At 44.8% G+C, this 23,134-nt stretch overlaps 3 protein-coding genes across 3 annotated transcripts; 1 reads left to right on the top strand and 2 right to left on the bottom strand.

Moving 5' to 3' along the window:
- Positions 1–1,021: 1,021 nt before the first annotated feature.
- On the bottom strand, positions 1,022–13,257 carry LOC135388231 (ribosomal oxygenase 2-like). Its single transcript, XM_064617641.1, has 9 exons — positions 13,072–13,257; positions 10,218–10,578; positions 8,834–8,953; positions 8,572–8,703; positions 7,752–7,858; positions 7,544–7,664; positions 6,539–6,767; positions 1,948–2,033; positions 1,022–1,342 (listed from the first exon to the last, which is right to left on the bottom strand). Exons 1-9 carry the CDS (start codon positions 13,140–13,142, stop codon positions 1,178–1,180), a joined length of 1,392 nt encoding a protein of 463 aa, XP_064473711.1. The 5' UTR covers positions 13,143–13,257; the 3' UTR covers positions 1,022–1,177.
- LOC135388232 (arrestin, lateral eye-like) lies at positions 11,430–13,033 on the bottom strand. The gene has a single exon (XM_064617642.1). The coding sequence runs from the start codon at positions 12,822–12,824 to the stop codon at positions 11,619–11,621; it is 1,206 nt and encodes a 401-aa protein (XP_064473712.1). The 5' UTR covers positions 12,825–13,033; the 3' UTR covers positions 11,430–11,618.
- A 604-nt stretch (positions 13,258–13,861) lies between the features above and the next one.
- LOC135388234 (all trans-polyprenyl-diphosphate synthase PDSS2-like) lies at positions 13,862–19,783 on the top strand. Its single transcript, XM_064617643.1, has 5 exons — positions 13,862–14,264; positions 15,532–15,862; positions 16,486–16,734; positions 17,981–18,145; positions 19,509–19,783. Exons 1-5 carry the CDS (start codon positions 13,996–13,998, stop codon positions 19,659–19,661), a joined length of 1,167 nt encoding a protein of 388 aa, XP_064473713.1. The 5' UTR covers positions 13,862–13,995; the 3' UTR covers positions 19,662–19,783.
- Positions 19,784–23,134: the final 3,351 nt, after the last annotated feature.

Genomic DNA, 23,134 nt, shown 5'->3' with positions numbered 1-23,134 from the left:
CTCCGAGCGACCAAAGACATGTTCCTACATTATTCATTTTAAGGCTTGCAAGATGTGCGCATCCCAACGACGCAAAATTACTTGTGTAGTGTGTACGCGTGACACCGAAGCAGCACTTGGGCAAAATAAGGTGCTAATAGAGCCGGACAGGCTGTCCTCCCGCAGCTGTGTAACAGCCGTTTTCTTACCGGAAACAGTAACGGAAACGTAACGGAAATGAAATGGGAAGGCCGGTCTCAGAACGGATGACAGAAACGAAAATATAGCAGTAACGAAAGTGGAAATGGTAACGAAAATACGTCCGTTATCCTTCCCTGATTAGAACGCTGTTTATCAGACATGTGCTTTCTCTATGTCACTTCGCCTGCGTGTGTCCGTTTTTCATTGTCTCGCTAGTCACAGTTTTTTTTTTCATCATGTCGTATTCTAGTCACTAGCTCGCTTGCTTCTTAGCCATTCTTTCGGCGCTTTCTGTTTCTGGCAAAAATACTTTAGGTTGACTAGCCATGTTTCAGAGTTCAATTCAGAAAATTGAATTTCTCGTCTCTTTAAGATTGATAGAAGTGGTCCGAAGTCATGGCAAAACTTTGTGTAAACAGTGTTGCCCCTGTAGTGTTTAGACAATAAGATTTTTCAATATAAATTTGTTAGGTGAAACACCCTGTACATGCAACAATTTGTGATGTCGATAATTTGTGCAATGCATTCCAAAGTGCACGATAGTTCATGTGTAATTAATAAATATGCCATTTCAAGGTGTTCATATATTATGGGAGTTTTCTCCTTTTTCTGAGCAGTATACCCTGCAAACTCACTAGGATGAGAAACCGCCCTATCGTGTAGTCAGAAAATGAACCAACACTGCTCTACTCATTACGCCTCACAGAAAGGTTCTGCATGGTGTAACTTCACATCGTCAATGTGTTGTAGGGTGTTTTAAATGGTGTACCGCAGTGACACCTTTCTTGCAGTAATAGCACGAGATACCATAGCAAGTAATGCAGGTGCACGACAGCTCCAATCATAATGTGTAACAATTTACTCCATACATACCGACCTTAAACAATGGTCTCTGAGATCATCAGAGGCATTTATGAAACAGGAAAAAGAAAAAAATGACAAGCAATTGCAAGTCGCAAATGAATCCATTAATGTAAAACCTCATTCTTGGGGATGTTCACTGGACCGTTAGCAGATGCAAGGACCAGAGAGTGGTTAGGAAGACTGTCTTTTCTTCATCCTTTGGGAGATCCAATTCTTCCCCTTTGATGAAATCACGTCTTCTACAAATCTGCTTCAACGCGGGCAGGAAGTGCTCGGGAAACCTCACAATGCCCGTCTCCTGCAGAAAACACACCGTTTACCAACAGCACATACTATGTCATTAGATCCCCTAGCATTCTCCAATTCCGTGATTCAGCGAAATTTTGCGGAATTGGCCCTGTCTCACATAAACCTGCTGTTCCTTCACAATTGTCCCTTTTTCGTGGAATATTCTATATCTTTCAGAATTATGTGAGGATTTCAACCGACCTGCCACATTTTTGCGGGTTAAATCCGATCAGTCACGACGGCAATGCATGATGCCACTGATAATGCTGGCACGCTCACAAGGCTCAATGTGCCGCAACGTAAGGAAACTTAATGACAGCAACACCCAGAGAGAGATTCACAGAGTTGGGTCTAGTGTTCTTTGCACACTGAAAACTTAAGAAAGGCTGGAAAAGTGTACGGGATGAGTCAGTGTGCGATCTTGGGAGAATGCTGCACTATTTTCATCTCTTCTCTTTTTTTTTTATGCTTGTTTTCTTTTGCCCGCACATTTGAAAATCCCACTTCGTGGAAAAGTAAATTTTCTACCTCAGGAGGCTAGGGGGCTTCTAGAAAATGAATCCTTCTAAACACGTACAAAATGTGGTGCAATGCAAGTGCTTTTTCATAACTTACATTTTCGTCATGCTCGTCAGAAAGCATCATGTGAGTTTCTCTGTCATTGTGAACTGAGGTGAGCAGTAGAGCTTCCCTCTCATCACCTGGAAGCATAGAAATCATAAGGAGAGAGGCTACAAGGAGAGCTGGGAGAGAGTGTAATGGGAGAGAGTGTAATGGGGGAGAGCAAAGGAGTTGTACGGAGGCGAGACCCTCTCCCAATGTCCAAGTCCGGGAGCCGCCAAGATCAATGTTGTGGATTTGGCCACAGCCTTTCCACGCGTAAAGACCAGGCACGTTCAGCACCACAGTATCCAATCCAATCCAAATCGTGCTTGCTTCCACCGGGCTCAGTGTGGCCACACCGTATGCGAAGTGTGTTTCTTTTGTCTGATGTCACGTGTGTGCTTGGATTGTGTCTTATTCCGTAAGGAACGAGTATCGTACGGTTTAAGCCTTCTGCTGCAACATGAAAGAACCGTGCACACAACGTGTAAGACACACCGTTCGTAACACGCTTGGCCTAACGCAATCACTGTGATGGTGTGCGCAAACGCGACCAACAATGAATGATGCCGTGTACTCGGCGTCTGCAAAGCCAGCAACCATCTTTGTTTTCTGGGGGGGGTCAAGACTCTTCCTGTTGACTACACAGCCAAAAAAAGGCACCAATTCGCCGCTGTCTTTAATTGGGTTGGGTTTAACATCACGAACGATGTTGATAGGCTGAAAAAAATGAATGCAAGCACGAATAGGATAACTTTCTCCCCTGAGCTGTTTTGATGCTTGTATGTAAACAAATATTCCAGAAAGAATTAGCGTCTCATATTTCCGCAATCGCGTGAATTTCGAATAAACGAACCAAATATTTTCAGTATTCGTATTTGATTCCAAGATACTGTATCTGTAGCTTTCGCACAAATCGAATATCTTCGAATGTTTGAGATTTCCCAAATGCACGAGCCTTACGCGTTGAACCCATGCAGGGTTTTCCCAGTGCATTTTGCAGCATTGTAGTGGTGCGTCAACATCACGCAAAATAATCGAGTGTGTCCGCAAACGATTTCTTTCCTTTTTTTCATTCCATGTTAGCACCGGAAAGCAACTTAGGCTATAAGCGGCACACAGATGTGGACAGATGGAGAGAGGACAGCAGGAAGTAGTGGGGGATGGGGGGTTTAGTATGCCTCCTCGGCTGACTTCAGGGGAAAATGATTTCTTGACAGCTTCTCGATGCAGAGGAGATTGAATCTAACTTCTACGATACCGAACTACGCAAGTGCGGCGTGCGCGGGTTGCGTGCCCATGCGCAATCTCTATCGGCACTACTAGGAATTTAGTGCAGAGATGGTTTTGTTTCGTAGTTCTTGTACGTGGCTTCGTGTTGTGCTCCCTTAAGCTGACCCTCCTCGTTTGATTAGAACGTTCGAATACTGCACCTGAACGAGGGATCAGTGTTAGGATAGTCCAATGGCATGCGCACCGAGGGCTGCGTGTGTGCTACGCAGCGTGTAGAAAGCCAGTGTAATGCTTACCATCAAATTCCCAAAACACCAACAAAGTATGTACAGCAAAACCCGCGTATAACGATATCCCTCGTAAAACGATGGTTCATGATTTTACCGTCAAAATATACATTGTTTCTATGGGAACACAACCCGCGTATAGCGATGGAAACAGCGGTTCCGAGTACTAGTATAACGACGTTGTCCCGTGCGCGTAAGATATAGTGGAATCTCAATGATACGAATCTCACAGGTAGAGGAAAAAAATTCGTATCATCCGTAATTCCCATCAAAAGAATGAAACCAAAATAAAAACTGAGGGAAGGAAATAGACAGTGACTGTTCATTTTCTAATACTGTCAGTGAAAGAGATAGGTGGCAACGCTTTTGTGTCTCCGTATTTGGCCAATACTGCTGAAATTCGCGAGATGATTCGAAAGGTCTAGCACGTGCTTTCCACACGCGAGTCTCGCGACAGTGTTCTAAAGCGAGCTTCCCCTAAAGCACGCAGGCGTTAGGTGAAGCCGACTTGCGGAATGGTGATGTGTAGTGTTGCCAGAAGTTGTCCTGCTATGTTCCCTGGCTCCCTCCACGAGTTCTGATCGCTGTTTTCCCAAGCCAGTGCAGTGTCACACAGCTTCGCGTTTTTTTAGCATCTGTTTCTTTTTCTTTTGCTACACGCGGGGTGGCGCCCGACTTGTCGGGGACGCGCTATTTAGATAAGCCCTCGTTTAACGATGTACCCTGTATAACGATGGAATTCGCAATTACCGTCAATATCGTTATACGTGGGTTTCACTGTATACCGCATCTCCATTGCACAACCATACTGAACTACACCACAGTATCTCGAGCTAGTTTCTTAAAAGCGGTAGTTGTGAACAAAACGGGAGGTGTCCCAGCCATCACATCTGTGATAAAGTGAAAGCAACTGCTGTCACTTGAGAGAGCAGCAGCTTTGACGCAAAAGCCAGCTGGAATTATAGTACTCAATGTGCATCCTTTTAGCACCCTTTAGCAGCCTTTAGGATCCTGCCATCTTGTCATATCGATGACATTTGGGATGTTGCTTGCCGCTTTCTTTTTTTTTTGCAACGCTGGAGTTAACCGGGAAGGGACCAGCCAATAGTGTCCGTCCCATTCTATCTGCTGAATGCGGAAATGCGCACCGGGTAGCGGCATAGGCGAGGTAGCTTCCTAGTTTCTGCCTGATTTTGCACCCCTAGCACGCGTTTCCCAGTTCTCGATTTGGCGACCTGACATGTGTGACGTGAAGTTTGGAACATGGCGGACTCTGGCAGAAAATGCAAAGTGCTGACGCTGCTTTAAAAGATGATGTTGCCGCAACTGGTGGACAGGAACGAACTGGCGCGTAAGCAAATCACCGACAAATTTGCCATTTTGCAATCGACAGCTTCTGTTTTGGTGAAGAATAGGGGCATTTTTCTAACACTGCAGAGTTCCTATTTGTACGTAGCACCGTAATAAATCTCTGAATGACTTGTCCCGCTCCATATATGACTCCTTCAAAGCTACACCTGATACAGTAAAGATTTCCACAAGTCCCGGTCAGTTTACTATAAAGGGGTTCTACTGTACAACATACATTTCAGACATAATGCGTTTCAGAGAGCCCACAACCTAGACTGGCTTGACCAGTTTTTGTGAGCCTTCGCTCTCGGTACGACGAAAGGAGGCTGCCAAACCCAGCCCACACTTTTTTTTACTATAATTTAATGTCACGTTTTATGAGACACCCTGTATGCTGTATGAGCCCATTGCAGTAAACAGGTTTGCTTGAAGTCATTAAGTTGCATTTAGAGATGGGTCGAATCCAGAATTTCGCGAATCCGAATCCGAACCCAAGGAAGGTTCTGCGAATCCACGAATCTTACGAATCTCGAATCTTTCGAATCCTTTCTTTAAAAACAGTTAAAAAATGCAAAGAAAACAAAGCCTTCTACTGGTGTGTGTTTTGAAGCAGAATACGATATACGTTTGTTTAATGAAAAAAATATGTAAAATAGTTCAGTTTCAGGAGAAAGTATAACCATATAGTTTACTTAACATATTGTTCATAGACTACAAGAAATACATAGATTCTTGAGTCTGAATTATTTTCATAAAGCTAAAGCAAGAATCGAAAGCAAAACCATATAACTTTTAAACTTGTAATATAACAGTTCTTGCCTGAACTCTTTCAGTCCAGAGCAATGCAAACAAACAAACAAGAAAACAAACGACGGCCAATGAGGCTCTCGGCGGACTCCGGAGGCGCCAATTTGAAAAAAAGAAACTAACAAATGTGGTCGGTGGATTCGAAAGATTCGATTCGCCGTTTTGGGCACTGGGATTCGGATTCCCGAATCTCGAATCCCTGACTAGGATTCGTGGATTCGAGGATTCGCGGCTTCGGTTGACACATCCCTAGTTGTATTTACTTGATTCGCTATTCGAAGTCAAATATTTGCAATATTCGTATTCAACATTTTTACTATTCGCACAGCCCTACTGCAATACGAATTGCACCCAACACTTGCAGCTTTGTGACGTGAATAGGGTGGACAATATGATGTAGCACTGGGCAAATTTGTGAGGCCTATCACTGTATCAGTGTCCAGTGGCAATTTATATTGACCATGGGGGAATCACATGCATTTCACTGAACCAATATTGAAGGTGACAGAAACAATACTGATATATTGCTACTCAGCACAGGCATTAAGTGCCTAAGCTTGTTCCTAATTAAAACGTGTGATGTTAAAAAATGTGTTGTGAAATATATTGAATGGTATATGAAATAATGGGCATGGAACATTCCTAACCAAGGGTCTCTCTAGAAGCTGGGCTCAAGGCAGTCATCATGTTCGCCACAACCCAGCGCCAGCTCTGGCATTGCTATGTGTATGTTACATCGATGCCATCATCATAACATAAACCATTTTAACCAGCTCTCTAGTATCTTATAACACTGCAGTTCACAAAGATCGAATTACAGGCCTCGTTGTGGCACCACCCAACAACTAAACATGAAGCATTTTTCAGCACTAACCAACACCAGACACTAAGCATCGTACGTCAGCCGACTTAAAACCGCAACTTACCAGATTCGTCAAGCAGGTACGTCACATGGCTCGGAAACGTCAACGTGACGCAGCTGTTCAGTGTGGGAGGTTCTCCATCCGGAGTCTCCGAAAGCAACCCTCGTTCAAGGCGAAATGGAGGCAGCCGCGTCAACATGAAGTCACGGACAAGATCGTGCGGTCGAGGAATAGCGCCCGAGAGGTTCTTCAACTGCTCTTGAAAGTGCTCGACTGCTGATTCAATTGTTGACTGGAAATGAAGGAATGCCTACAGTTACTATTCGCATCTCCAGAAGGCTGCGGACCTAGCGGACCCCAGCAGAAGCACTCAATGAATTATAGTAACAGCAGACGACAAGTATATTTCGCGCTGACCCGAAACTGCCGCAACTTCCCTTCGTATGCGATGGAGTGTCCTGGCTTACAGAACTCAAACAGCAACAGAACTGCTCAATTTCGCGGTGCAAAACTACAGCGGAGAAGAATATTCAATGTCGGGAAGAGGAAGAGGAAAAAGATACTATCAAATGAGCGGCGTGAACGAAAAACAACGAAAACAGCAGGAAACCACGCGCGAGTTATGTTATTTGGATAATTTTTGAAGCGTGTCTCGTGGAAGAAGGCATGAAGCAGGGCGATTTGTTCATCGGCAGTCATTCTTTTCTGCGCCATCTTGAGGAGGACGCGAGCGCCTCTATAGGTAGTTGGAGAGGCGAATATGTTGGAATGAGGTAAACCTTTAAGAAAGGGTTAACAGACATTGGCAGTTTAAATACAGTTGCCACTTCGACTGCCGGCAGTAATTAACCAAAGGTGGGAGAGCAATTTTTGCCGAGTATTTCGAAGGCCTCATTTTAAGGAACAGGGCAACATTAATAGCACCTATGTAATAAACTGATCCAAAATTGTATTATAAATTTAACAAGGATCCATTTGGTGAAATAAGACCACGACTCAAAAGTACACTACCCACACACAAATATTAGCGGCCGTAGAATATGTAACTCCGGAAGAATGTCAGCTTACCTTTCCCATCCTACAAGCTGGAAAGAATCCAAGTGGCAGGCCTCTTCTCAGTTCGACTGTGGAGTCCATAACCTGCTCTACTAGGTCTGGTAAAACAGACTTGAGGTATTCACCTACAGAGCTGATGATATGAGAACACAGTGAGCGAAGCAATCTTCCCCTGACATCACCATTATGCGCAGATCGGGAAAGGAATAATCAACATTACTGGGCCTGATAGGTGCTTATGGTGATGTGCGTCGAATGGGAGTCCGAGTCGTCTGGCGTGTGGGCTTGGTGGATGGTTCCGCGCGGCATGTAAAGCAAGTCACCTGGCTATGGAATTTTTTTTTTTTGTTAAAAACAAACAAACAGGCTTGCTCATCAACTATAGGGTGAGTCTAGCAAACGTTACACATTTGGAGTGGACCGGAAAAATAGAAGACGGGGTTTAGCCAACCCCAAACTTCGCAAACTGGTTGCCATTTGTCTCTAGTTTTGTTGGAATTTTTTATGAGCTCTATGGTTCTGTAGAAGAAAAATTGAAAATCAGGAAAAATCTCACTCTGTGCATTTCCTATGGCCTATCTCACTCAAAAGCCGCCATTTTCTCCTGTGTGCGCCTCATTTTAATTTCACCACACACAGGTGGCATCAGCGTACAGAAGAAGAGGAGGAGTGCATAACGTCAGAATCATGGTCAGAATGGGCATGTCACATCGTTGCAGGCAGCGCCGCCTGTGTGACGTGATGTGAAGCGGACGCAAGAAAAATGGCGGTGTTTGTGTGAGATAGGCCATTGAAAATGCATGGGGCAAGTTTTTGCTCGATCTTCAATTTGCTTTCTACATTAGCATTGTGCTTACAAAAATTGCAATAAAACTTGGCACAAATGTCTAGCAGTCTTCAAAGTTTGGGGTAAGCTAAAGCCAGTCTTATATTTTTACGATGCGATCGAAATGTGTAACGTTTGCTAAACTAACCCTGTAAATGAAACAATTTCTATTCAGAATATGCAGAATACGTAAAACGGCTTTGCTTTTATTCACCTGCAGCGTAAACTCGTGGGTAGGAGACCCTATTTCGTCCTGACTAAAATCTTTGCTGTACGTCCGTGGCAGTTCAGAGGGAGGTTTGTACAACTTCCAGCTTTTTACCCCTTCGAGCTGTAGCACAAACACCTTGAGATGGGAAGTCAGACGTGAGGCTCGCGTAACAAGTTACGCAGGCACACAATGCACGACCCCCAAATTGAGTTCAAGTAAATTCACGGGAACCTTCTGTTCAAACAAGATGACGAAACAAACCTGCCTCAACGTCATCGTGGTGGGGGGCGAGACCTTGCGACCTGGGGGGTGTAATGTACGCGTTGCAACCCACTAAGCAGCCAAAGAGGCATTCCATCTGTTCCAGTGCTTCCCAAAGGCCATCCTGGAACACAAAGATTATGCCTTATCGCTAACGTGTCAAGAAGTAGGCTTCTTGCAGTGTCCGTTCAAGAGATATTAAACTGAGCAAAGGTGCATCCCAAACAGGGTTTAGGTGGCGTTCACAGCGCACCGTTCAATGGCGTTGTTGGTAATCGCTCTAAGAGGCAGAGCGTACCATGATGTGGCGTCACACGCATGTTTTACCGTTTATACCGCAAACAGTATGCAGCATTTTCTAATCGATCAATCTTCTGTGGTTCGAGAAACTGAAAACTTGGTTCACACATTTTCATTCATGAAACAGTTACTTTGTGGCCTACAAGAACAAGGTAGCTTCACTTCAAGAGATATAGAGCAAGATAGACTATACTTCCCAACATTTGATAAACTGATGCGACTTCGTTTTATGGCCCAGTATGAGGAACATCCAGAAAGCAGGTTCCATTGCAAATATTGGCATCGTGGGGTCACCATTGTGGGGATATGCGTTCGAGTTCAACAACTTTATTTTCTTCGTAAAGTTGGAAAAGCCGACTCATCGAATTGTTCGGTTTGTGCAACGGTGGAGGATAGTGAGCATATTATAAATTATAATGCACTGCACTAGGTATGCGTCTCAAAGAGCTACACCGAAAGCTACACCTGCTCGACTAGACAGCAGTCTCTTCAATATAGTGAAGGTGTTGAGCCTTTGGGCACCGAACACGAGGGATGCTGCCTTGGGGGCACTTGTAAAATTTGTTCAGAGCTGCGGGATGGACACCACCTTTTAAGATCCTCTGTGATCTTGTGAATAGTGGACTTCTGAATAGCGAACATGTGCGTAGTGAATAGCGAGCTTGCGAGTAGAGCCCAAGAGAGGTATTTTTGGGGAGTGAGGGGCGAGAAGTTATGTTAGGAGTAGCAGAACAAGTCAGGAGACGAGTTCAGTTTCTCCTTTCCAGAACAAACAAACTTTATTTTGATGATGATGATGTGTGAGTTCACATGCCCACTGGACAATAAGACGGGGGATACAAAAGCTGATGCCCGGCTATGGCAAGTGCCTCCCTAATGGTGGAAACTGTGTAAAAATGTAGTTTAACATACGTGGACCCAAGCGCTAATAAAATGTTCCAAAAACAGGTTCCCGTGCTTTTCAATAACCAGTCAAAACTTGCCCTTGCCCCGCTCAATGCTTTCATTCATTCACTTCAGAGAACATTTCTACCCTGCATGCACCCCTGCTACAGTCGAGCGAAAATTTTTTTCACATCACTACTCACTATCCACCGTTGAGGCTGATGGACCTGCAGTGTGGCCCCCTTTTCCTTAAGCAGCTGCTCAAGCTTCTTCACTGTTGCACGCCCTTTCTGCTCAAAGTTTGTCCTCTTTCCGTCAACGTACTTGCATGCTGCAATGTCCCTCTCAAACAGAATTTCCATTGCGTTTGTCAGAGGGAAAAACATGCCCTTTGTGAAGCATACGGGATAAAACGTGCTGGGACCATCTCTGTTCTGAAGAACCAGTGGTTTCTGTTCCCAGTACTCCTTCTTGAAGGCTTCAAACTTAATTGGGCTCAGCAGAAACTTCATAAACTGTAATGAAGTTTTGAAGTGCCTCTTTATTCCTTCCGCTGCAGTTTTTCTGAAAAGGGTTTATAAAGATACGAGATGAAACTCACAGTATTATCAGACCTGCAAAGTAATTAATTGCGGGTAATTCAATTACAGTAATTAATTGGATTATCAGTAATTAACCACTAGCAGGATTACTTTTGATATTACATAATTGTTACTGTAACTTAATTACTTTTCAAAGTAATTTGTAATGTACAGATTTACTTTTGGAATCACTTTGTATGTATAGACATTACAAGAGCAGCATTTCCTTCTCTTAATAAGCATCAGTTAGAAACTGTCATATTGTAACTATGACTCGTAATTTAATTACTGTTACGAGCATGCAATTATAATTACATGCAAAGTTACTTGTGAAAAGTAATTTCCACAGTCGAAATATTACTTGACAAAGGCACGTATCCCAAAGTACGTGTGACAAAGTACAAACACATAAATGCGTCAGCTTTGAAGCAGAAGTCTCCAAAACTGCACTGAATGCAAGAAATCTTCCAAGATTACTTGTTTCTTTTTGCTGCTGTTGTTGTAGCATTAGAAGCTTCATACCACGACATAACTACAGTACAATGTTCAGTTTACAAAGACAAACTAAACACTACTGTACAGTGCTACTCTGCTCTGTATAAACCTCCTTCTAATTGGAGCACTGTCCGGTTTGGTAGCGTCTGAGAGATGTTCAGGACATCAAATCAACACCACACCAAACTTGGCTTCTGCAGTTGTGCTCTGAAATACTCTGTTGCTACTGACGCATTAGTAATAAATATGCAGTTGCAATTAAGCAATATATCACACGTTCAAATCATGACTTCATTACTCAAATAGAGAGACAACAAATAAAACTCAAAGGCGCATGCATGCACGTGATGCCATCATGTTGCGAAAGTCTATTTTATTCAAAAACACATATCAGTCGGAAACGTGACTCAGCATTATCATTACATATCAAACCCCTGAAATGGAAACTACAGTCTTTAAGATGTTGAAGCTGCACTCCACAATCAAATGGACTAATCACAATAATACCCTAACCTCACTTGCTCCCACTCAACCTTCTTGTGCATCCTCACTTATTTGCCGATGCCACGCAAAATCTTCGAAGACCAAGTTGGTGCTCATCTCGCGGGTCAACTGCTTCTTCAACTTCGACCTGTCGATCACTCGCTTCTCCTGCAGCTTCGGACAGGCGTCCTCCGGTTCCGGTTTGGCAAGCTTGAACGGAACGTCCGCGATCAGGTCACCCGACATCGGGCCCAGGTACAGCTGGACCCTCAGCACGTAGGATATGATGATACCGATGGCATCCTCGTGGTTGAGCGTCGAAGATGCCAAGCACGACTCGGTTTCCTTCAACATGCCGTCTAGGGCAATCCCGCGGCGGTCCCTGTTCTCGGATGCGAGAGGCAGAAGGTGGAACTCCTTGGAGAAGGAAGCTCCAGGAGGGATCGGACAATTCTCGCGGCACTCGATGCTGGAAACAACCTTACTGTAGTGGCCGTGGACGAGGGTCACTTCCGTGTTCTGCAGGACGAGGATCTTGATGTTGCGGACGCTCTTCTTCGAGAAGTTCGACACAGTGACTTGGGCGTTGATCTTGTCGTCGTGGAAATAGATCTCTTTGTCGAGCACCACTTCCAATTCCACCTTTCCGGGACTGAGCATGAAGCCTTTGCAGACGACGGTGGTCGGCTGACGTTCCCTCTGCGTCAGTGGAGCATACTGTATCTTGCGGATGGCCATGTTGACCATGCTACGACGGTGCGGTTTCTGCTTGTCGTCGTCGGCGACGTACAATCTCAGTTCATACTCAACTCCGAGAGGCTTGCCCTGGTCCTTTGGTCCGGGCTGGAGAGTTACAGACATGGGAGCATTGGTGGGCAACGTGAAGCAGAAGGGGTAGGCATTCGTTCCAAGCTTGCGGAGCAGACGTTGCTGTAGATCCGAAACTTGCGCAATCTGATTCTTTTCGGGCACAACTTGGTCGTGAGCTAGGTAGAGCTGGCGGTAGAACCGCAATCCCATGATTTCATCCTCTTCTCGTCCATACCTGAAGGTCGTTATGACTTGCCCGTAAACCTTTCTTCCTTTCAGGTAGTCGGTTTCAACAAGGACGACGCCTTCTACAGGATCACACTGATCACCGCGTTGTGCGAAATCACGTGTGCCAACATAGACGGTGACCTTGCCATTCGGTGACGTTTTCTTAAATACCTTAACGGCAACTATCATGCAAAGAAGAATTAAAAACGCCATGGTGGCATACGACCGCTTTCGCTATGTCGCCACTTGCCACCAACCTCGGAGACAGAGGATAAGACGAATGCGTCATTCGGGGAAGAATTTATAGGTTTTGGGAGGGTAAGGCTGCAATGTCAGGTGATTTTGAACACAATTGGATTACTGCTGCGAGAGGAGTACATTGCTGGGCTTCGCGAAGCCATGAAAGTGAGTCGTATTCCGGGTTGGTTGCTATACTCGGAATAAGTTGATTGTTGCTCACCTTTCCCGCGACGAGACCTTTTGCCGTTTGCCGCACGGGATTCCTGACATATTCTCCCGTTTACCCGACATGTTACCGACAAATTTCGTCCGTGACCACTCACGTGTTCAAGTCAAGAACTTTCGGAAATTTACGGATTACCCGGTTACGGGTTACGGTTTGCTTACCAACGTTGCCAGACTCGTCGCAAAATTTCGTCATTTCGAAGCCATAGAGCCCTTAGAGCGCAGTCATGAAATAATGCCCCCCAAAATTAAATCTATAGAAGTGAGCCAGCTCCCTACTCCCATTCCTGAACCAAACGGTGTGAAATATATAGTGATTTCTCTATTTGTTTCTAATACAGGTGATGTGATTATGTATGTGATATCATATGTATTCAAACGCTGAGATAGCTTTGCTTGCTCTTTGGGATAACGAGGCAAAGGTATCACGAACGTAGGACAGTTACTCGAAGCGTACTGAAAGGTTATTATTGCCTCCCTGATCCAATTAAAGTCCACTTTCGTGTTCTATGACAAGGTGTTTTCGATGCATTGTCTGTGCCAGGAAGAACGTTTTTCTGCTTCAAATTTCGTTTTGATAATAATTTCGATTTTTTTACATGTTCCTTGTCCACCTTTTTTCATATCAATACACTGCGTATGAAATGACATTAATGTTGGTGATATCTGCTATGTTGAATGCCGAAAAGCGATGAGATCAGTGTCGTCTGCTAGAAAGGTAAGAGAGTGGAGGAAAAAGGAAAAAGGAACACCCCGGAAAGACACCTCTCTCTCCAACTTACCTTCTCTCTGTGCTTCCGGTTATACGAGCATGCTGTCTTTTCTAGTATTATGGGTCACGATGTTATGAATTTTGTGTCTCATCGGGCAAGTGCAACAGTCCGCCTCACAGGGATAACACAGGAGGAAGCAACACAGTATGAAGCGCATTTGGCACAAAAGTTTGGGCTCTTTACGTTGCACACCAGTTTCTGTGCAATGCTTCATCGGTAGATCTGCATCAACGAACATTTGGCCCTCAACGAAAAGCACGGACTGGAATCGTGCAGTGTCCAACGCTGAGAAAATAGTGGGATACCCAACTTCTTACTTTAGCTTACGGTGCCTTTTAAATGACGAAACGTCCAACATAGCATTTCACGTTCGAAAACTAATCGGTACAAACCATCCGGTGCTCAAGACAGCAAAGTGAGTTCTAAAAAATCAGTTTCCTTTGATCTGCTTTGTATTGTCTCTTTGTGCAGCGGCATCACATCTGTCATTGTGGTTCCGTTATCATTGACAGTGACCTTTTGATATATGCGTATGCAGACGACTGTTTCCAACACTATGATGTGCGCTCTGAGGAGCAGAAGGCTTCATATTTATTCTGGTGTTTTCATGTGCGTGCACCAGTAATTTCAGTTCTATTATATTATCGAGGCTAATTCCCGAAGCAGAAGCCACTGTCACAAACGCGAGAAGCGACCTTGAAAGAATCGGCCCGTTTGTCGTAACGGGAACTTCGGTTATCAGGGTTGCTTGACCGGATGACCTAGTGCCCGCTGCGCGCTCATCTGTTTCACTTGCTCTCGAATTCAGAAAAACTGGTCTGCCTCCGCGTACCACCAGTGCACTGGTCGTTTCTCTCTCTCTCTTTTCCCGATTTGTTTTTGTCTGTGGAGGCCTCAAAATTCCTGGATGGCCCCCACAGGTTTCCGAAAGTGGTCTGGTGCTTTTCGCATTCCAAGTGCAGAAGACCATGCCAAGATAACATCATCAAAGTGCACAAAACTGCACAATATCTCGTCGATGTCAAAAACTTGACTGACATATTTCTCCCAGAAATCAATGTCAGGAAAAGAAACACAACATAAAAAACTATGTGCTTCAGTAAAGCTTTAGATTCTAAAGGGATATGACAGTGACCTTATTACGAGGCGTATCAAGACATAAGATGTATGTTGATGGACCCAATGTTTTTCATTTCCAACTTTTGCTGTCTCTTCTTGTGTATGTGTATAAGAGATAATGCCTCCATCAAAATAATCATCAGCATAAAGCTTCACATAAAGTCTGCTACCAGCATATCAGATCTATCACTTCTAATCATGTTGTTATGGCTAGGTCAGGGGTCGGGAACCCCTATAGTTCCAAGGGCCACATTTCACCCCCACCCCACCTTCTCTTCGACTTTTTTCCAGGGGCTGCAGATGAGATTCGAAAATAAGTCTAAATTAGCCTGCCGAAGTTATTAATTGCTGTTGAATGACAAGCTGACCATTCCACAAGTGCAACTAATACCGACCTCTGGGCTAGTTGTAGCTAGAGTTCCCGACCCCTGGGCTAGGTCTATCTTTCAACGCAGCTGCCAAAATGTTTGACAATCTCCATGCATAAGATGTCACAGGAATACCTGCAGAAGTCACAGCTGGATCGACCACGTTCACACCAGTTTTCTTCGTCCTCGTCACAGGCGGCTCATCTACAATGGTCGAACCAATATTCAAACCCGAGGCCTCATCGTCCTGTTGCTCTCCAAAGCATCCGGTCATCCGCGAAAGGCGGGACTGGAAGAGGAGCGCGTCGCGGGGATCACCCAGCGGCAGCGCTCTCTCGCGGAAATCACGGAAATGATCCACACAGCGCACTTGATCCACCGTGGGATCCTGAACTTGTCCAACGACCTCTTTCCAGACGCAACAACCCTGAAGGACCTCCAGTTCGGCAATAAGATTTCCGTACTCACTGGAGACTACCTAATTGCCAATGCGAGCAAATTCTTGACTGACCTCAAGAACTGTAAGGTAAGATTTGCTCTACAGAACACTTCCAAAGGTTGTTGTGGCACGAACGGTGTTCTTTTTGCTGAAGCTGTGCATGGGGTGGAGTGTGGCATATCACGTCATTATGTTCACCGCTTTGTCTCCGTATAGTTATGATATTTAAATAATGGCTCTTTGCTACAGCCTTAGCATCACAGCAATCTAGCATGTATAAAAAAAATGCAGTCTACCTTTATCACATGTAGCCTTGTGTTTTATGGTTAAACTCAATAAAACCTGTTTTTACCCCTGGTTTGCATCATCAACATAGTGTAAAACCCAAAAACAGCTTGCCGAAAGGCATATTTGGCCACCAATATGGCCACTGGAGCATGCTAAGCACTGAATCTGCTTTTCCACCTGTCATTGGCCAGCTTTACACTATTTCACAGCTTTTAAAGTAAAAACCAATGTTTTCCTCTTTGGTTAAAAAAAGAAAAACGTAAAAACCTGAAAATGCAAGGTTCCTATTAATAAAGGGTACCATTTCGCTTTGACCTTTGGGTTTTCTAGTGGTTGACTACTTAAATTACATCAACACTTAGTGATAATGATTGCACTACCATAAACAGGTTATCAGTGTTGTCGGCTTTGTGTACTACTAGGTCGTGGACTTGGTTGCCACGGCGATCGGAGACTTCATGCAGTCAGAATTCATCGGGGACCACGACCAGCAGGGTCACCCCATCCCGTATCCTGGCATGACCATTCAGAACTGGGAAGAGAAGAATTATCTGTCCACAGGATCACTCATGTCTAACAGCTGCCAGGCAACACTGGAGCTGGCGGGCCACGAGGAAAAGTTCCAGGAGCTCGGATTCGAGTTTGGGAAAAGCATTGGGCTCGCTTGGCAGGTAGGACCCAGTCTGGCAATCTAAATGTCAGCAAACGAGCAAAAAAGTTTGGGGGCGGGTCTCTTTCCATCGGAGGGGTCTGCGAAGCTTTTGACGTAGCATTTACTCTGGTGAATCTTGACGTATTTTTCTTGTTTGTGCTGCTTGTATGTACTTGTTCTTTGTTTTATCTCTTGGTTTTAGCGCTTTTAGCCTTTTCCATAATTTTGTTTATCTAAATAATTTGTATAGTTTGACATAAGCAAATTATAATAATTTAATTGATTTAGCCCTACATCAAGTAACGACAGAACGTTATATGAAATTTCTCACGTGTCAGCCCATAAAGGATCAGAAATATGTAAATTCTACGTCAACAAACCACAGTGTGACAAAGCGCGGTTCAAAGGCTACACATTTGTGATTAAATGTCGTTCAAGGCACAGCTTTGTCTTCTTTTTCTATCTCTGTACCAGGGAAGGAATTTGAAGTGCCAATTAGCATGGTAGGTAAATAGAGTAGGTTCTTTTTCTTGGTGTGTTCTCTAATACACCTGACACACAACTCAGACTCCTTTTTGGTGGGTGTTTTTTATTGCTGTGAAGGACACCTTGCTGAAAGGAGGTCATGCCGGTGACATGCGACAGCGTCAATCTGCCTTTCGCTCAGTAGCGCCATCTGAAATGTGGCTAGAGAGTACTGTACTCGCTCAATACTGTACTTCGGGACGTCTTTATAAACTGTAATTATTCAATTAGCTGCAGATTGATTTTCTAACTTCATCCGTTAAAGAATTAAAATCTTCAAGTCGCGCATAGTTATTTTCAATTGCCATGGTCCAATAACTGTCGGCTGGCTCTGTGTTCTGATGCTACACGTTTTCGCCCGTTAAAGAGATGAGCATCCTTCTCTTCTGTAAAGGTTTGCTTGTGAGAGGGAGTATCTCCGTGTGTTGTGGGAAGCAAACGCCGTCCTGGAGGGTGTCCTTCACTAGAAAGGCCTTCAGGCTGCCTGTGAGTCGGGGATATAACATTCACAACCAGCAAATCTGTAGCGAAAGCCCGTGGTTTAGCAGTAACAGTGGCTCTGTCTTTCACAGGTGTCTAAAACATCTCTTTACTCATTTTTACTATTCTTTTCAAATTTTTACGAACCTTGAACAACATTTTACTAATTTTACTAGCCATCACTTCTATCTCTCCCTTTTGCAGAAGAACTGCCTCCTGGAGACTTTATGTAATGCAGGTTCTTGCCTCTCTCCCTCTAGGTTCATTCTGATCTACAGCCTTTCGTAGACACGTACAGGAACCCACCCGGATTGCCCTTCAGCCTTATGTCAGCTCCTGTGATACTGCAACTTGAGAACGACTCTAGCTTGCTCAAAGAGATCAACTACTGCCGCGACAACCTTGAAAAGCTGGACTACCTCAAGGTAGGAGAGCATCAAACCGTTGATGCAATTTATGCAGCACATAGCCAAAGGCCGGCAACAGTCGCCTTTCTCATGGGAAAAGCCACACCTAGGTGCCGGATTAGGTTTCATTGTTGTGCTACAGCCTTTCTTTCACCACCCCCTTCTCGGGTGAATTCGTTTGACACGTTGTCCGCTGGCGTATTGTCCTGTGTTGTTTCCTGACCTTCCGGGTAATTTGCTGCTGAAAATTTGGACACGAACTGGTACCAGCTCCCCCGCTTCATCCCTGTTGTAATAGTGAACACAATTCCGTGAAGTACAAGCACCACTGGATTGTGGAGGCGTATTTTGAATAATCGGATCTTCTTTCTCTAATGTTGTATTCTAACCATGCTGATGTATAGCTTGGTGATAAATGCAAAAAAAAAAACACGGACAGACAGAGGACGGCGTTTATCACCGCATGACTTAACCATCACGCCCTACACGTTCTCTCACTTCTGATGTATAGCTAGACCTTTGTATTTTCAAGTTGTTACTTTTGATGTCTTCCAAATTGGGGGTCCAGGTTTTACGTTTGCAACTGTAAAACAAGCACGGAATCGGATGATATTGTGTGAAGGAGCAGAACTTTGGATGAAAGGGAGAAAAGACGAACATGAGTTGGTTGGGGGCAGAGGTAGGGTTGCCACCAGACCGGTATTATACCGGCACGGCCGGTTATTTGCGCGCTCTGCCGGTTGCCGGTAGGAAGGTGATACCGGCAGCCTTTTGCCAGTAATTGTGGCTCAAGACCTTTCATAGAGGCTTTTACAGGGTTTTCCCTTCAACATTTCACTACAGCTTGAATAAATCTGCAGCACAGACCCAACTCTACAGTCACCAGTCATTTTCTTAGTTATTCATTATTATGATTATTCATTGTTATTATTATTTTCATTGTTATTCATTACATCTTGTGTTCGGAGGGGACAAGAGCAGTGGTTGTGCAAAGCTGTTGGTGGTTGTGTCGAGCCAACTAGAACGTCCCTCACCCACTTTTTGTTTCCCACGAGCCTTTCCTCCTTTCCATCTATTCCAACCTCCTCTCCCCAGCTGGTATTTTTCACTCCGAAAGGTGGCAACCCTAGGCAGAGGCTTGTGCAAAGTATATTGAGTGTTTACCCGAGCATGCATAACTACCTGCGTTTGTGCCTTTGGTGAATTTGGTTCTCAGCGTTTTACCCAAAGTGGCGATGATTGCAATTCGGGAGGACGAAGCTGGTTTGTACCGGGTTCACGACTGTAAAACACGAGCTCTCTCTCTACACGTAGTCTGGTGCTCTTCTCATGTGCAGCGAGACAATGTCTGAAATATTAACAATTACTGCGCCTATTTCAGTTGCACACGTGTATAATGAACGGCGATGGCGTGGAGAAGGCCAAAGCCCTCTTGGAATCCTACACGTCGAGAGCCCTTGCCGTTCTCAACAGGATTCCTCCGTCGGAAGCAACGACGGCCCTGCGGAACATCATTCAAGCACTTAGGGAGTGAATGTTGTTACTGGCACGACTGTTGAAGCATCGGGTCACTGTTAGGTCATCATCACTAGGATATATATATATCGCCCAGTTATGTACATTTACAGAATATAGTAAATTATTTTTTACCGCACACTTTACTGCTTGGAGGGAAGTTTGTCATTTTACCGGGGAGGATGGGGAGGCTTGTAGCCCGTTCCCTGTTTCACACGCGTACGGTCATCGTACTGAAGTCGCATGTCATCTCACTCTGGCTTTGGGTATGAAGGTACCGTATTTACTCGCGTAATTTGTGCCATCGCATAATTTGCGCACCCCCACTTTTTCACTAAAAAAGTCGTGAAAATAAAAACTTGCATAATTTGCGCACTCCTACTTTCGTGTGCTACAGAGGTCGTTCCCCCCTGACGCTCTCGCGTCACGGGGCGCATGCTGCTCCTTCTTTCGAAAAAAGAGTGAGATCCTCACCACGAATTCCCTACATCATGTTGCGTAATGCAAGCAATGACTCTCCCTTGGTGGAGGAGATAAGATCAAAGGGATACCCCGTATGGAATCTTATCTCTGTTTTGACCTTTTATCCCTCACTACAATAAACCGTGAAGCTGTGTGACATCGCCCTGGCTTAGGAAAGAACGACCAGAACACGTGGAGGGAACATATCAGGAAAACTTCTGGCGGCAACATACGCGTCAGCATTCCACAAGCTGGCTTCACCTAACGCATGCGTGCTTTAGGAGAAGCTCGCTTTAGAAAAAGCGTGGAAAGCATGTTCTGGGCCTTTTTGAATCATCTCGCAAATTTTTACAGCATTGGCCAAAAACAAAGAGAGAAAATCCTTACGACCAACTTCTTTCACTGACAGTTATAGAAAATGAACAGTCACTGTCTATTTTCTTGCCTAAATTTTTATTTTGGTGTAATTTTTTTTATACGAATTTCGGACTATACGAATGTCTTCCGCTACCCCGTGAGATTCCTATCACCGAGATTGTATTGTACTATTCACCTAAAGGACCATCTTTTAACAGATTTGGGACATTTTTCAAGTCGGCTTGTTAATGCCTCGCGTAATTTGCGCACCTCCAACCGTCGCGTCATTTTTTGGTAAAAAAAGGGCGCAAACTATGCGAGTAAATACGGTACTCGAATCTAACACACACTTTTTTCCTGTTTCTTTTTTTTTTTTTTAAGAAGAGGCGCGTGTTAGAATCGGGGACGGCTGCGAAAGATGCAGTGTATACCAAGCTGGAAAACCGGGAATTGTCGGAAAATTTTGATGCGACCGGAAAAGTCCTGGGGATTGTCAAGGAATTTGCCAGAGAGCAGCTGAAGTCAGGGAAAATTGCAGGCAAGTGCCATAACGGTGCTCAGCGAATTGCGAGCGCAGATCATGGTTGAGAGACCACACCGCAGCAACGTCGCCACGAGTAGCAGTTCACCAATACGACAAGCTCAGAGGCAGAAACGTAGGGCTGCCTCACTAACACTCAGTAAATGATGTGTTTTATGAGGGACCTGGTATCAAAAGGTAGCAGCAGGCACCAAGTTCCCTTTTGTTTTGGTCAGGGAATTCGTGCGGAATAGTCAGCGAAAACCTGGAAAAGTCGGGGAATTTGTAGGCTGCAATTTGGTAGACACCCTGAGATGGCGCGGAGGGAGGTTGACGATGCGCAACGCCCCCACTTTGGTCGCGACAGTTTCACAGAAATTGCCGGATGAGTACGAGGAGAAGTTAATCGCATTTGATTTGATTTGAAAGATATGTGCTCAAGCTCCGAAGGCGATTTGATGGGACAGATAGGGAACGCGAACCAAACGCCAATCTTCTTCGATTTCCCGGCAAATTACACGATTGAAGCTAAGGGAGCCAAGCCAGTGCCAATTGTCACCATCGGAAATGAAAAGGCCCATGCCACTGCAATGCTTTGTTGCACAGCTGACGGCCACAAGTTGCTGCCGTGCCTGATATTTTGGCGGAAGACACTACCAAAAGGCACGCATTTTCCCCCGGCGGTGCGATAGTCCGAGCCAACGAAAACGTCTGGATGGACACGGATCTTATGCATAATGTAAAAACCCCGAGACTAGGGAACACGAAGGCACAGACACAACACGAAGTCTGAGACTTTTGAGACTTCGTGTTGTGTCTGTCCCTTCGTGTTCCGTAGTCTCGGGGGTTTTTACATTATGCATCATCTTCACCAGCTCGCTTGCTTCCTAGCCATTTTTTCATTGACGGATCTTATGATCGACTGGATTGACGTTGTGCGGCGAAAAAGGCCTGGCGCTTCGATGGGACCGCACGGCATGCCAGTTTTGGATTCGTTTACGTGCCACGTGAGTGATCGTGTAAAGGACAAAATGAGCGCATGTCAAACGGACGTTGTGATCATTCCCAGAGGAATGACTTCGCAATTACAGCCTCCGGACGTATGCTTGTTTGAACAAGCCTCCGAGAGACAGAGTGTGTGAAATGTACAGCGACTGGCTCTCAGGCTATTCCCACACAATGACACCCGCTGGACACATACGACGAACGTTGCAGCTTGGACGTTGCAGCAACGTTGGACAACTCTTTCAAGAAATGCTGCTCTAGTAGCATGCTTGACGGCACAGAGGATGACGTGGTGCGCTGCGTTGAAGGTGCTAGGGAGTTATCCGATGACTCTGACAATGACTCCGTGAAAATAAATACTTTTGTTGCTGTTGGTATCTGCCTTTTCACTCGCGTTTATGGCTAGAGCCTGAAGTTTTTCGGGAAATATTTTTTTCTAAATTCGGGGGTAAAAATCGGGTAAATAAACATGTGCACTAAATTCATGTGAATTCGGGTGAAAAAAACTTCCATTACGCTAAAATCGGGGAGAAATCGGGCTCAGTTATTCAAACTAACTAAACAAACCCTAGAGAGGCAACCTTCAATTCGGGGAAGAATCGGGTAAAACCCTAAAACTTCAGGCTCTATTTATGGCGTATTTTTGCGCCCTCAAGGACGATGCGCGTTAGACTCGGGGGCACGTTAAAACCAACTAAATACGGAATGTGTTCGTAATCTCACAGAAAGAAACTTTCTACCAACATTACACAGCACACCAAAACTGTGAAGTAAATGAGCAATTAATGACTTTTACAGTAATTTCTAGAGAGGAGTGCGGGTATGAAAATCCATACCTGAACCCGCAGCAATGTCATCGGTGCAATCCGCACGCGCGCACATCCAGACGTGTACCCGCAGCCCAAGGCGTACGCGGGTTTCGGTTATGCCACACGATCGTCACAGCATGAAATGATTTATTGATAAGGGTTACCGTTAATTAAAAATATATACCCAAACGAGGTCCAAACACTCGTCTCACCTGCTGTTTGCAGTAACTTAATTTTGGAGATCCATCTCAACTTAGCATCACATACAACGTGAGAAAGTCAGGAACAATCGCTCTTTCAACAAACGCAATATGCTCAGTGGCATTCCACATGTACAGC

The sequence above is a fragment of the Ornithodoros turicata genome, chromosome 3 (genome assembly GCF_037126465.1).
Source record: "Ornithodoros turicata isolate Travis chromosome 3, ASM3712646v1, whole genome shotgun sequence".
Classification (NCBI taxonomy): Eukaryota; Metazoa; Arthropoda; class Arachnida; order Ixodida; family Argasidae; genus Ornithodoros; species Ornithodoros turicata.
The sequence above is the reverse complement of the archived record's forward strand: the minus strand, read 5'-3'. Positions and strand labels throughout refer to the sequence as shown.